This window comes from Solea senegalensis, linkage group LG3 (assembly GCF_019176455.1).
Source record: "Solea senegalensis isolate Sse05_10M linkage group LG3, IFAPA_SoseM_1, whole genome shotgun sequence".
Classification (NCBI taxonomy): Eukaryota; Metazoa; Chordata; class Actinopteri; order Pleuronectiformes; family Soleidae; genus Solea; species Solea senegalensis.
This window is the reverse complement of record NC_058023.1, coordinates 19264543-19278159: the sequence shown is the minus strand read 5'-3', so window position 1 is coordinate 19278159 and position 13617 is coordinate 19264543. Positions and strand designations below refer to the sequence as shown.

The 13617-nt window shown below is 39.1% G+C and overlaps 1 protein-coding gene across 1 annotated transcript; it reads right to left on the bottom strand.

The window, feature by feature from the left end:
• Positions 1–153: 153 nt before the first annotated feature.
• LOC122766010 (chloride anion exchanger-like) lies at positions 154–12794 on the bottom strand. Its single transcript, XM_044020583.1, has 19 exons — positions 12597–12794; positions 12380–12519; positions 11034–11144; positions 10310–10461; positions 10048–10212; positions 8148–8300; positions 6598–6680; positions 6366–6513; positions 6049–6162; positions 5834–5911; positions 5264–5359; positions 5076–5182; positions 4218–4287; positions 3239–3331; positions 3063–3158; positions 2756–2977; positions 1630–1684; positions 1387–1523; positions 154–233 (listed from the first exon to the last, which is right to left on the bottom strand). The coding sequence occupies exons 1-19, from the start codon at positions 12722–12724 to the stop codon at positions 213–215; spliced, it is 2169 nt and encodes a 722-aa protein (XP_043876518.1). The 5' UTR covers positions 12725–12794; the 3' UTR covers positions 154–212.
• Between the last annotated feature and the right edge of the window lie 823 nt (positions 12795–13617).

The window sequence follows — 13617 nt, the reverse complement described above, 5'->3', positions numbered from 1 at the left end:
GAAAACATTTAAGAAAGGGCTTGGCAAGTCTTGGGTTATGTGTACATAATTATGGTACCTAACAGAACTTTACTGAATGCACAGAACACATGATGAAGGCAATATAGTGAGTAGAGACGGACGGTACATTCAATTGGCAGAATGTAAACGGTGTTTATCATCAGTAGATGAATCTTCCTTGTGTTCACACGCTCCTCAAGACTGCAGCTCTTCTACAGTTGGGTATATTTAATCTGTTAAGAAAAAAGAATAACTTGTCAAGCATAAAAAATATTGATGACATAAGAATACATTTTTTTGCACGGCAAACATTGCCTACTGTACGCCATTTAACGCTGCAGTAGGCAGAAATATCCAAAATTATATAAATTGGTTATTTAGTTTTGTGTTTTCAAGGTTGACACTAGTGTCCCCAGCAACTCTGATGTGGAGGATAAAGTGGTAGAAGATGAGTGAGTGAGTGAGTTTTGTGTGTTCCATTTGTATTCAGAACTTGGTATTTCCAAGGTAATGGGGCGTGAGCAACCTCACCAAACTTAACATATAAGCACTTCTGTCGTATTTTAGTTTCACAGTAAATGACTCGTACACAGTACTGTTCAATTTTTAACCATAGACATGTTGATCCATGTTTCTGTGCGGAAAATACCATGTATTGTACAACCTTGTTATTGACTTTTAACAATGACTAACAATGGCTAGCCTGAGATCAGGCATGAGATATCAGAGCTTCAATGTCAATGGAACACACCAATACTCTCAAGCAGAAGAAGTGAAGCATTAATTCCTTGATGTGACAGATGACCTGATACAAACCAGTCATGACTTCGCCCACAGGAATCTGAACTCCCATTTTGAAGCTATGAGAATTGCGATGTCAGCTGTCTATCACGCTGGTGTTCACTCACATGTGCTGTTCTTTATCAGCTATTTTCCTCTAAATGGGAACAGAAGTCACACAACTGACACCATGTTCTATTGAACAACAGCTGAAACTACAAAGTGAGACCATTAACCATTAAGATAATGTTTACTGACTTTGTAAATCAAGAGGGAAGTAGAAGCTAGAAATGTGTGCATAATATGGTATAATATATATAATATAGACACATTTAAAGCCATATTTGTAACACATGAACAATTTCCAAGAGATGTTTGGTAGATGAAATAAAACTTAATTTTATTCATGTTATTTAAAATATATAAACATAAAGCGTACATTTGTTTGGAGATCAAAAAAAAATCTCAGAGTCCCTTCTGTTGCTCCAGATCCCGTCTTTGAGAACCACTGATTTACATTGTCTTGAAAGGTTATGATTGGTGTAACTGATTTAAAACTTTTGAACAGCGTCATAGTCATAGACAATAATCAGAGTTCTTTCTTACCGTTCTGCCTTTACTGTGATCCCCCTCGTTTTTTCCGAGTACGTGCAGCATGGCGTCATGAAGGGTCGGGAAGAACATGGACGTCACAATCTCGTCATCGAAGAACATGCAGGCGTGCAGTTTCTCCAGGGTGTACACTGTCAACACAAGTCACCTGAGTTCAGTGTCTTCCTCGGGGGTTCATGTTTCACAACTACCTGAGAGGTGTATTATGGGTATTTATCTTGTGCTAATGAAACTCACCATCACACGACACAATGTAAACATCCACTTGAATCTGTTGGAACTCTTTGATTGCCTGTGGAGATAATCAGGAATAATAAACACAACATTGAATTGCATTTGTATCACAGTACCTGTATCGTTTTACTTTGAGCAACGGTTGTTAATTGATCTGCTCAATTGCAATAATGCAGGGTAACAACAATTCATCTATTTAAGCACTGTGGGTACAACGTTACATTTCTTTGTACTGTTTACATGTCCAGCTTTAGAAGGGTTTATTGGTGAAACTGAATATATTACCAATAAGTATGTTTGTATAAATGTATAATCACTAAAAACAAGAAATGTTTAGTGTTTACAACCTTTTGAGTGTATTTTAGTAATGACAATATTACAGAGCCTGTCATCTTGCACCATCATCTTCCACTTGATGATGCTCAGCCATTGCACATTGGATAGGCGTCTTCCCTGCCGGTCTTTAAATCTCTTCTTAAAACCCACCTGTTTTCATTGGCCTTTGACACTGTTTAAGTTGTCGATGTTATATCCATTTCATTTTATTTTTTGTTTTATTTATTTTATTTGATCTGATTTTATTGGAAATGGGAGAACCCGGAGAAAACCTACGCACACATGGGGAGAACATGCACTCTATCACTCAAGACACTTGTTCCAACTGGGGGGGGCTTTTTTTGTTATTTGACCTGGAACTGAACTAAAATAAAATTAAATAAACAAAAAATTAGATTCAGAATAATTATAACTTCTTCTCATATTTATTACATTATATATTTCTATTTCTATGTTGTAATTTCCTTTTGATTTGTTCTGCCTGTTTCTGCCATGTATTTGTTGGGCGTGTACAGTACCATGGTCAGCTGAGTTTGTTTTAAATGTGCTAAAAATTGACATTAACACATGATATTTGACCAATGGAGAAATGTGTTCCTACTCATGATAGGAGTAGGAACACATTAAGGATTTTATTGTTTTATTTGCTGATAAGGATTTGTCGGCAGTACTACTGACATTACTCATCACTATGATGGGAGTCACTGCAAGATAAAGACATTTTTGCGGGTCTCATACATACTATATGTACGTACAGATTTACACGGGAGGCCACGGAGAGGTTTTTCTTTACCATTTTGAGCCCCTTCATAGCAGAGATGTCCAGGAATGAGACAGCAGAGAAGTCCAGGATCAGGCTGTGGAGGTCCACTCTAGGAACACTGATGTTGTCGGGAAGCTCAGCATTCCAGTCTATCCGGAAAGGAAGGCCGTTGAGGACATCAGACTTTTCAGACTTCTCCATGTTCATGCAGGACTCGTCGGATGTTTGGCAAAATAAGTGGCGCACACCTCCCTGTTAGACAGACCTATTTCAGTACAGGCTTGCAGCTTTTTGAAGGAACAGTTTCATCTCCTTTCCTGCTGCATTCATGTCTGACCTCTGTAACATGTTCTCCCTCTTCCAGCAACAGTTTCTTGATTTTCTTCTCTGCCTTGTTCCTCTTCCTCAGAACTCTCAAGGGGTTAAATCCGACCTGTGACAACCAGTACAGTTATGTTACACTGCTGACGAAACACTAACCAAATGAGCGGTAGAAGCGTCATTCATACATACGGCCTCGACAAGCTTTTCCCTGAAGAACTCAATGTTGGCAAAGAAGATGGGAGAGGGTATCCTGAAGATCTTAACTCCATTTGGTTCAAAAATCTGAAAGGAAATGTATCAAGATTCAAAATAATTCAGTGGACAATGATGATATTTTTTTTGAAACACTCTCTCAAGTTACTTGTAATATTATTTTCATGTCCGGTTAGTCCCTAATAAATAAATGAAGCTGTCTGCGAATACAAAAAGTTAAACATAAAACAGTGTTTGTAACCCTCACAACAAGCCAATCTGTACCGACTGATTGTTGACTGATCAGATTGTGGAAGCCTGGGTGAACCCAGCCAATTTAATTTCGCTCTGCAGACACATCTGGCGAGGATGCCGCTTTTGCTGTGTTCCCATCATGGCATTATTTTGGTACTATTACTAATGGAAATGTGAAAAAAAATATGTAACACGGCTTTTGACCAATCACAAACCCCTTAAAGTGGGAGGTGACTACACCCTTTCCATACTCTTAAACGATAGTGAGATGCAGTCTGGCGTTAACCAGGCTAAATGTATGGGCTTAAGAGAAACTGTTAAATGTAAACAAATTAAAACCATTGTAAAAATGAGTTCACACAATGCTGATGAAGGCTATCTGCTCCACACGACTTTCTCTGTGATTCTCAGTATTGATCTTGTGTCACCCGGCTACATCCAAGTGCTTGTTTTATGTCACACCAGATGGAGGCAACAGCGACGTTGCACGCGTAAAGTAAGACGACAGACGAACATTTTCAGAAGTGAAGTCTACTATTTCATAGGATTAATGCTTCTTCTCCCTGCCCACCCACACTTTGCAGCCGTACACACACAAACACTCCCTCAGTCAGGTCTGATAGTTTGCTTGGCGTAAACATACAAATGAGGTCACATTGTCACAAGCAGAGGCAGAACAATGACATTTAAAAAAGAAAAATGTAATATGTAATATACATACATTCAGGTAGTCTTTGCGATCTCTGTAGAGGTCAGTCCCAGGGATGTTAGCCAAGACACAACAACGTGGACTATAGAGACACAAAGAGGACAATGCATAAATAGTAGACACAACATACACGTAACATGTCTCATGATTTGTGACTCACTCCCGAGATTACTACTCACTCAACACTAACTGTCCAATTTAGGTTCACCTGTTGAACTCCTTGTTAATGCATACATCTTTCTGTGTGTGCTTCAGGTATTACTTATGTTGTGGGGACCTAAAGCTGTTTACACAGTTTCATTATTTACCATTACATGTTGTATGGGATAGAGTTAGGCCAGTAGTAGTCATGGTTAAGGTTAGAGTAAGTCTCCAATAAATGAATGTAAGTTAATGTAATGTCTTCTTAAGTATGGAAACCAGACTGTGTGTGTTCCTCGTGAGGTTGATTAACTCTTTGGAGATTTGGAGATAACTGGGAAAACGTATATTTTAGTTTGACACTTTCATAATGTGCCTACTTATTAAATCATCCAGCCCCTCTTCTTAGTATTATCATTTTCCATTACCAGTTACTCTCCCCATCTATGTGCTGAATTGTTTATAACTAAATACACCTCACCAATCACGTCACCTATCTCATATGTTTCCCCCTATTTTCACAAATATACCCTAAAGCACCTTCACACTGCACACACACACACACCATCACACGTTAATGCAAATATCTATTCAGCCAATCAGGTGGCAGCAACTCATTTAGCCATGAAGACATGCTATGTTGGTTGGCATTAGGTTAAAAATGCCGTCAAATGTACATTCTTTATGGAACATATACTGAAATATTAGTTGCATAAAATGTGTCCTTACAACTGAGTCCTGAAGACAACAGTAAGCAGCTCCACCCCCAAGCCCACTGCCAGACCAAGGTCCAGGCCCAGCAGGATGGCAGCCAAGCATGTTGCTATCCACACTACCTGTGGGAAACAAAAACCTGAGGTCAAAAACTGACAACTGAATTGTAAAACTACACAAACAAATTTGGCCTGAGTACCTACACATTCTGGCTTGTCTCTCCTCCACAGGTACGGTATTTCCCTGAACTGCATCAGCATCCCCTTCAGATTTACGATTACCAGGGCACCCAGGACAGACTGCAGTCACAGTGTTAAAGGGGTGTTAAAAAAATGTTAGTTAGAGATATAATATGAAACATGTCCGCTTTAGTATATCTAAAAACGACAGGACTAATATTATATACAGTATTGTGTTGACATAACAACATTTCCAACACTCTTTTGGAACACAGGTGTCCACTGGATGGATTTCAAAGGCTACCATAGAGCAGTCATAAAATAAAATAAAACTCCTGAAAACTCCAAACACAGGAGTTTTATTTCCAGTCATAAAATAAAACTCCTAAGAAAAATTAAGAAAAAAAATTAGAAATACAACGTGTAAACGTGTAAGCTGTGCAAATTGAGGCAGGAGAACATGAATAAAGAGAAAGTAAAATGAATACATAGACACTGGGCAGAATAACAATGAAAAATACAGTATATCTGTACATAGAGATATAAAAATAAGCAATTCCAGGAGTAACATTTCATTGCAGCAGGAAACCTCACCTTGGGAAGCGGCTCCAACAGGAATCCAAGAGCAAGAGTAACAATCATAACAATCAGGGCTGAGATCAATCCTGCAACCTGCATTTGTAAAAACAAAACATGTGACATGAAAGAAACTGTAAAGTCACTATTATAATAAATCTTTATGGGAATATGGCCCTGTAAATGTCCACAACAAGGAAACAGGAGGTGTTTGTTCATTTGTATTTTCTGACCTGTGTTTTGCCTCCTGAACTTTCCTGGACGGCTGTTCTGGAAAGTGCCGTGCTGGCTGCAAAAGACCTGAAGCTTGCACCAAATATGTTGCTAACCCCAAAAGCGATGAGCTCCTGGGGAAGAAAAAGTAACAAGTGGAGTTGCGTTTTACGTCATTCGAGCTGTTGCTTGGACTTATTTAGTTTGCCCTGCACATGCATGCACCCAACTTTATAGCTTCATGAAGAACAATTATGAGACTTTCTTATTAAATCTTATACTATAGTAACTAATTAACACTACCTCCAACAGAGACTGTGTTTTAAATGTCATTCACCTGGTTGGCATCAATAGAATAATCATGTTTGACAGAGTAGACTTTGGCCACAGAGAAGGCAACAGCAAACCCCACTATGGCGATAGGAAAGGCTTCCACAGCACTCTCCTGAAAGATTTTCATACTGGGTGCAATTGGAGATTCATACCTGAAAGAAGAAAAAAAACAAAACAGTGTTTAATTGTACATGTATCTGGTGTTATCTGCTGTAATTTTCTATATGGAAACTTACCCACGGACCATTGTGCCAACAACGTCAACATCATACGTGTCCTTAAAGTTTAAGCCGTACGACATGCCACAAGCTATGACAGTCTGTGTGAAGAAAAAATACACTTCAGTAACTAAAAAACCTCAGCTATTATTAACCATTATTATGGAGAGAAAATATTTTTAAAAGACTAAAAATATGTTTGGTGTAGAGCAGGGTTGTCAAACATACAGCCCATGGGCCAAAACTGGCCCACCAGAGGGTCCAATCCGGCCCGCAGGATAAATGTGAAAATTAAATGTCAAATGTCTAGTATTGTACATTGTACACATTATTTGCATTTGTATATTGTGTCTATTTCATATTGCTTATTTTATAATCTAATCTAATCTAATGTAATCTAATCTTTGGGGATATTAACCCAGGAAACACAAGAGGAAGTTATAATATAGTAATATATATTATATATATAGTATTATAATATATAATATAGAGTTATACACCACTCCACCTTAAAAGACTCCTGTTAAATATAGAGGTTTCCCTGGTAGTTGTTGGAGATTAACCCACGTTGTTAGGGTTGTTAAGTAGTTTTAAGTGATTTACACTTTGGCGCTGTTCGGCTTGATTTGTGTGTGGGAGGTCTCTTCCTGTGACGGGACTCAGCGGCCGGCAGTCTGACTAATCATCATCGCATAGTACCTGCTTTTAAGCACGCTAAAAATAGTACCTGGTAGGCTAGTGGAAACGCTACTTAAACCGTGCCGTGGCGAGGCGAGGCGAGTAGAGCCGGTGGAAATGCGCCATAAGCAAAGCAGGCAATTGCCTGGGGCCCTGAGTTGAACGGATATGGCTGATTACATCAGTCCACAGCCATGACAATTTTGTGAAAACCAACCAAAAAATGTATGATTGGTTACATCCCCGAGACTGCAATGACATCATAGCTGAATCCCCCCCAACTTAGGCCCTGTGTCAAGATTACTAGGCTTTAGTATAGCTCAATGAAGGGCCCCTGGGACCCTTTTGACATGGGCCCCCAAAGGTTCTTGAAACCCCCTAACATGTTGGGAACAGAAACTCAGAAAAAATAAGATGTGTGAATTGTACAAGGTCATCTACTAAGATGTATTGGAATAGTACTGTATGTATGTATCCACAGTACCACTGTATAATGGAAAAGCGGCGTTAGTGAAATCTAATGGTGGGAATGCAGAGTGAAACAAGATTGGAACTACCCTTCTTCTGCTATGTATGTCAGGAAACTATGATGGCCTTTAGAGAAAAGATGTCCTTCTTTTACATTTGTGTAATAAGCTTCCTCTTTAAAACATTAAATATGCATTGTGGCTGTTTTGTTCATTTGGGCAACATAGTGGCAAGACTTTTTTAAATCCAAAAAACCAAAACGTTTCAATTCTAAAGTGGTAATATACACTTCCAAACATACTTATGGGTAGCATATTCAATTTCTGCTAATAAAGCCTCCTAAATACAGGAGCAGTGGCCATGTGGGAGCTAAAATGTCTGCTATTGTAGTATTCTATAGTCTCCTGTCAGGATGTCCTCACCATGATGACTTCTATGGGGACAGGGACGGGCAGTTTGGCTTTGTATCTGTCATTCAGCTCCTTCACTATGAACACAATCACCATAATCACAATCGACATGACCAGGTCACAGATGTTTACAGAGGTGATCTGGACGAAGATTTTCTCCAGGGTCTGTAACAGAAATGTATTCAACATGAGACACACAAAAAATGCTATTAAACTGAAAACGGTACTGTACTTTAATATGATATGCACTTTGCACTGAAATTAAAATACCTGGGAAGAATATTTTGGTCTTCATTCTTTTACAATCAAATCATAAAATCTACCAGTTGCTTTCTTGCAACCCATCCAAACAGATATTGTCTGCATGGGTTGTGTTTGAAAGTTCAAACAAACATATTAACCAGGAGTTTATCAGATGGGTATGATGGCAATCAGAAGGCGTGTTGCCAGTTACTCCTCATCAAATGAGATTGTGGGTGATAATTAACAAAAGTTTCCAAAACATCCTTCTTGTCTTTTGCTCTAAAGCAACAACAGCGCAAACCAGTTTACCTTAGACTACAGATGAACAACTCTAAACCTTGGATTGCACCATCTTGTTTTAAAGGGGGTCCTTCAACACAAAACAAGCAAGTATGCAAACAGAAGACAAACAAAATTATGAGTGCATGAATGGTAAAAATAAAAGACAATCAGCCTCAATACCATCAACAGACCATGTTTATAACAGTGGTGCCCATGTTCTCATTTTATCATATTAATTGATTACTTATCCTTGAAGGTCCAATATGCAAAATTCTGCCCAACAAGAGTTTAGGAAATAAATATTAATGATGTAAATGTGTAGTGTTTTGGCAATTGCATTTGAGTGCTGCAGGAAAAGTCAGACCCTGTATATAAATATGCTGCGTTCAAATGGAGATGTTTTTTTTTACCATATTCATGAGAAAAGCTAGCCTGGTTAATGCCAGACTGCATCTGAATCTTATTTAAGATAAACTATGGGTCTGAAACAAGTGTAGTCACCTTCCACTTCCAAGAGAAAGGATGTAGATTGAAATGCCTCACACTAGTAATGGTTTCTAACAACTTGTCTGTGGAGCGAAAACCAAATTTCCGACTGATTTGGTTGGGTTTACCCATCTTATTCTCCCATCATATCCACACGTTAATGCTTTCCTGTACACATTTTTATTTTGCAATTAGGAGTTTTCCACTTGAACAAGTAAAAGCAGAAAAACAAAGGTCCACTTGCTGGTGGTGAACGTAAGATGACAGAGAACTTGAAAGCGTCTGGCGGCAAAGCTTGAGTAAAAAGGTGGGATATTAGAAGAGGGTTGATACTGATCTGGCATTTCCATGATTGAGAGCTACTCCTCACTTAAAGGTAATAAAAGTAAAATGGCAGAGATTACCTGAAAATGTCTAGCTGCAGGTGACTCTCCAGATTTACTTCCAAAGAAAGCTCTTTAGGACAGAGTTTATACCAAGGTCTGGCATTTCCATGATAGAGAATGTCACAAACTGTAAATGGGTTCCATCCAAACCATCCAAAGAAAGCTCTTTCTTTGGCTAAAAAAAATCTTCAGGCACAGAAAGATTAGACCGGGGTTGAAAGTGGTCTGACAAACTAATATTTTTTTTTGTCTTCATTTAAAGACAAAAATAGTGGAGTCATCCGTGGAAAGTATTTGAAGAAGAAGAAGAGTTGTCAGCTAAGTTTTTGGTTATGATCATTCTTTTAAAAAATCTCTTCACTCACTGACATCTGTTCTGTTTCTTTGCACAAGATCTATTTGCATATTTGAAACTATAGTCTGTATTCTTTCCGTGAATTCTCATAAACAGAGTGGTCTACCCCAACCATTTTCAGATCATTACTACTATTACTGCTGCCACATGTTGTACTCACGTATATGATAGAGAGCGGCCCACTGATGCCTGGAACAACTAACCCCAACACAAACTTGAGCTGGGAAACCACGATGTGTACGGCTGCTGCTGTGGTAAAGCCGGACACTAGAGTGTCTGACAGGTACACAACAATAAAGCCCACCTGCAGAACACCCATGGCAAGCTGCACCAAACAGAAACATGGTGAGAAAAGCATGGTTTGAAAACTTGAAAAAGGACTTGCAGAATCATCAGTCTACAGAAATAGAAGTCAAGTCTACCTGGAAAACCCCCATGAGGAAGGTGACAGAGGAGGCCACCAGGACTCTCTGCGAGTCCAGATCAGAGTCTGTAATATTGACTGATGTGCTGTTCTCTGGGACAAGACGGTCCACTACAGTGCCCACCATTAGGCTCAGAACTGGAAAGGAACCTGCAGAGAGGAAGTGTGTGGATGGTTAGGGAGACACTATGGCTCTATTGAAACCTTATTACCGTTATACAGTTATTAACATCATGTTGTGCAAAGTACGACTGAGATCAGAAACCTTGTGGAGTATGGAGGGACAGAGCATTACTCAAAGAAAAAAACATTCAAATTTAAGGAACCACATAAAAATGCAAACCCAGGAATCAGGAGTGGGTGTAAGTCTTGACAGAGACAGAATCTCCATGTGACACTACGTGACAAACATTTATGCCAAGCCCATGAAATTGTCAAACAAAAAGAGAAAATGCATAGAGAATAACCAGGAAAAGCAGGAAAGTGGAGTCATAACTCTTTTAGCTCCTTTTAGCTTAACGTTTATTTGAATTGATTTGTGGCGCATTTTCACGCAGACGCACAAAGACAAGCGGCTTCAGCTTGGAATTGGATGTTATTGGTCAAATGTAAAAAACTGTTCCTATCATCTTGTGACAGGCTATTGAAATGATTCAGCATGTGCTCAGCAGTTTTTGTAAACAGGAAACACATCTATGGTGACTGAGCACTGTAAGACATACCTATAGATATGTGTCTTGAGGTACCAAGGAAAAAGTATGTGAGCACAGGGAAGAATGCTGTGTAGAGTCCGTAGCTTGCAGGTAGCGAGGCCAACAGAGAGAACGCCAGTCCTGAGTGAGACAACAGCAAAACACAAAATTCAGCTTCACATTGTAATGCATATGTTTTAGTTGAGTTATTTTAGTTATTTAAGGCTACAATTTTGTCTTTTGGCCAACTTGTGTCAGTGTTATCTTCCCAGTTTGCCCTTATTTTGTATGTTATTTTCTTCTTTAGGTGATGGCTTGTACATGTGTGGGTACCAGTGGACTGTGGACATGATGACATTTGACACACAGAAAGTAAGACTCATTAGCACTCCCCTCCTGCAGTTGTTGCGCATGTTTGTCCGTGGTTTCCATGGTGGTCCTATCTGTGTTTGCCCACATGGGAAGCCCAATTTAATCGAATCCGGACCTTGTGAGTCGGAAGTCGAATCAATTCAGGAAAGCAGTAGTGATACACAGTCCTACTTAGAAATCAATATATAAGGTCACATCACAGTGATTTGACTGAAATGGACATTCCTTTATATTGAAGAGTCATCCACTACAGTGGGAGTAATACTGGGGGAGTGGCTACAAATAGCTCAATATCATGGGCCTTGAGTGAGTGAAACAGGAACGGGTTTGAGAGCACCAGCTAAGGAGGCTATGTCTGTTTTGTCCACTGAGGCCACATGCATGCCCAAATCCAAATGTGGATTTTGTGAATGGATCTGAGGACATATTCAGGATGCTATCTGCATGTGATCATGGCATGAACATCCTGAAATGGAAGTTCACCCCACTTCTGGGTTCTTTGAAATGTGCATCTCAGGTGTGTCTCTTTACTTTATCTTTGTTTGGCACTCACAGCAAACTAGACAGCAATTGTTTCTTTGACCCCAGTTTAAATGTTAAATATAAGACAAAAACACAACACTGTTTCAAAATAAAGCACTCACATTATGGTTGCCTGAATCTATTAATTTATTTCAACAAGCCTCTTGTGAAATATTTGCAGAATATCTTGACCTAAATCAGGCTACATAAGAATGCTAGACACACTCCCTATTGTGAACAATACAAATGACGGAGCAGACGCAATACGTGTGTAGTAAGGAGTGACCCAGGCTTAAGAAGAAAGAATCACCTCTTTGTGAAATACTCGAAAAACATTCTGCTCGATTTACTGTCAGAGCTCAGAGACTAAAAGACTTGCTTTTTTCACTGGACAAACACTCAGTCAGAAAATGAAGCTGTTCAACACAGATTTGAACAGAAAAAGTTCATCAACTATGATCAATATTTAACTTCCTTCTCACCTTGCATGATAGCCACCAGTCCAGTGCTGATCCCAGATACCACATCCCCCAACAGCCACTCTCTAAATCTGTAGACCCTCATCCAGCCAATGATGGGCAGAAGAGAGAGTACGGCATTTTTGGCACGTTTTGAATCCCAACTACACAAACACAGGGAGAGATTAGGTGAAGAACAAACTCCAATCTCCTCTTCTCTGTATAATCAGTGCCAACTTACGTCAGATACTCTTTGACATGGTCCAGGATAGTTTTGTGCACCCTGTGGATTCTATTATGATCTTCTTCAAAGCTGTCCTCAGAGTACACCTCTCTTCTCACAACGTAGTGTTTCCTCAAAGTTGCCATCTTCACATTACACAGGTGTCTGAGCGCCTTTGCCTGTTGCTCCTTCTGCTATGCAGTGATTCTGCGTCTATCTAATCTGTCATCTGAGATCAATTTCATCACTATGACACTTTTGTCTTTACTGTGTTTAATCATTAACACGAGGACTTTATGATTCATCCTGTATGTCAGAAAGATTTTCATTTTGTTTTGGTGGGAGTGGCTTCATTCATTCGTTGGAATTTTATTTCTTCCAAATTTGCATTGTTTTACCTTGTTGCACTAGAGAGAGAGGCCTATCTAATCTTTAAATATGCTACCAGTGAAATATCTTTAGTTAGAATCTGTGTTAAACAGTATAATTTGACATTGTAAATTTCAAAAATTGACTGTTAATCAAACTACATAAAAAGGAACATATTGCTTTTTTCAGACCAGATTCAAAAATGACTATGATGTATATAGGTCAAATCCATATAGATAGATAAGGTTATTTCAGAGAGGGTAAAGACTGTATGAGGAAAGTGATAACAGGACCTCAGAGATTAGGATAAACACAGGCAATGTGGGTTTAACCAACCTGTCCTCCAACTGAAACATACATATAGGTCGTTTTTTCAACCCTCTGTTAATTTAGTTGAGCGATGCCTGCCATAATATAGATTGGAAGTAGATGAAAAGGGATATTCACTGAAAAGAACTGTGCACATTGTGAAGTTCCACAAGGCTCAGTGCTCGGGCCTATATGTTTTACCTTATATATACATCCTTTAGGGAACATTATTAGGAAGCACAACATACACTTTCATTGTTACGCAGATGACACACAGCTATATTTATCAATGAGGCCAGATGAAATAAAGCAGGTTGTTCAACTCCAGGAATGTCTCAGAGACATTAAGTCCTGGATGACC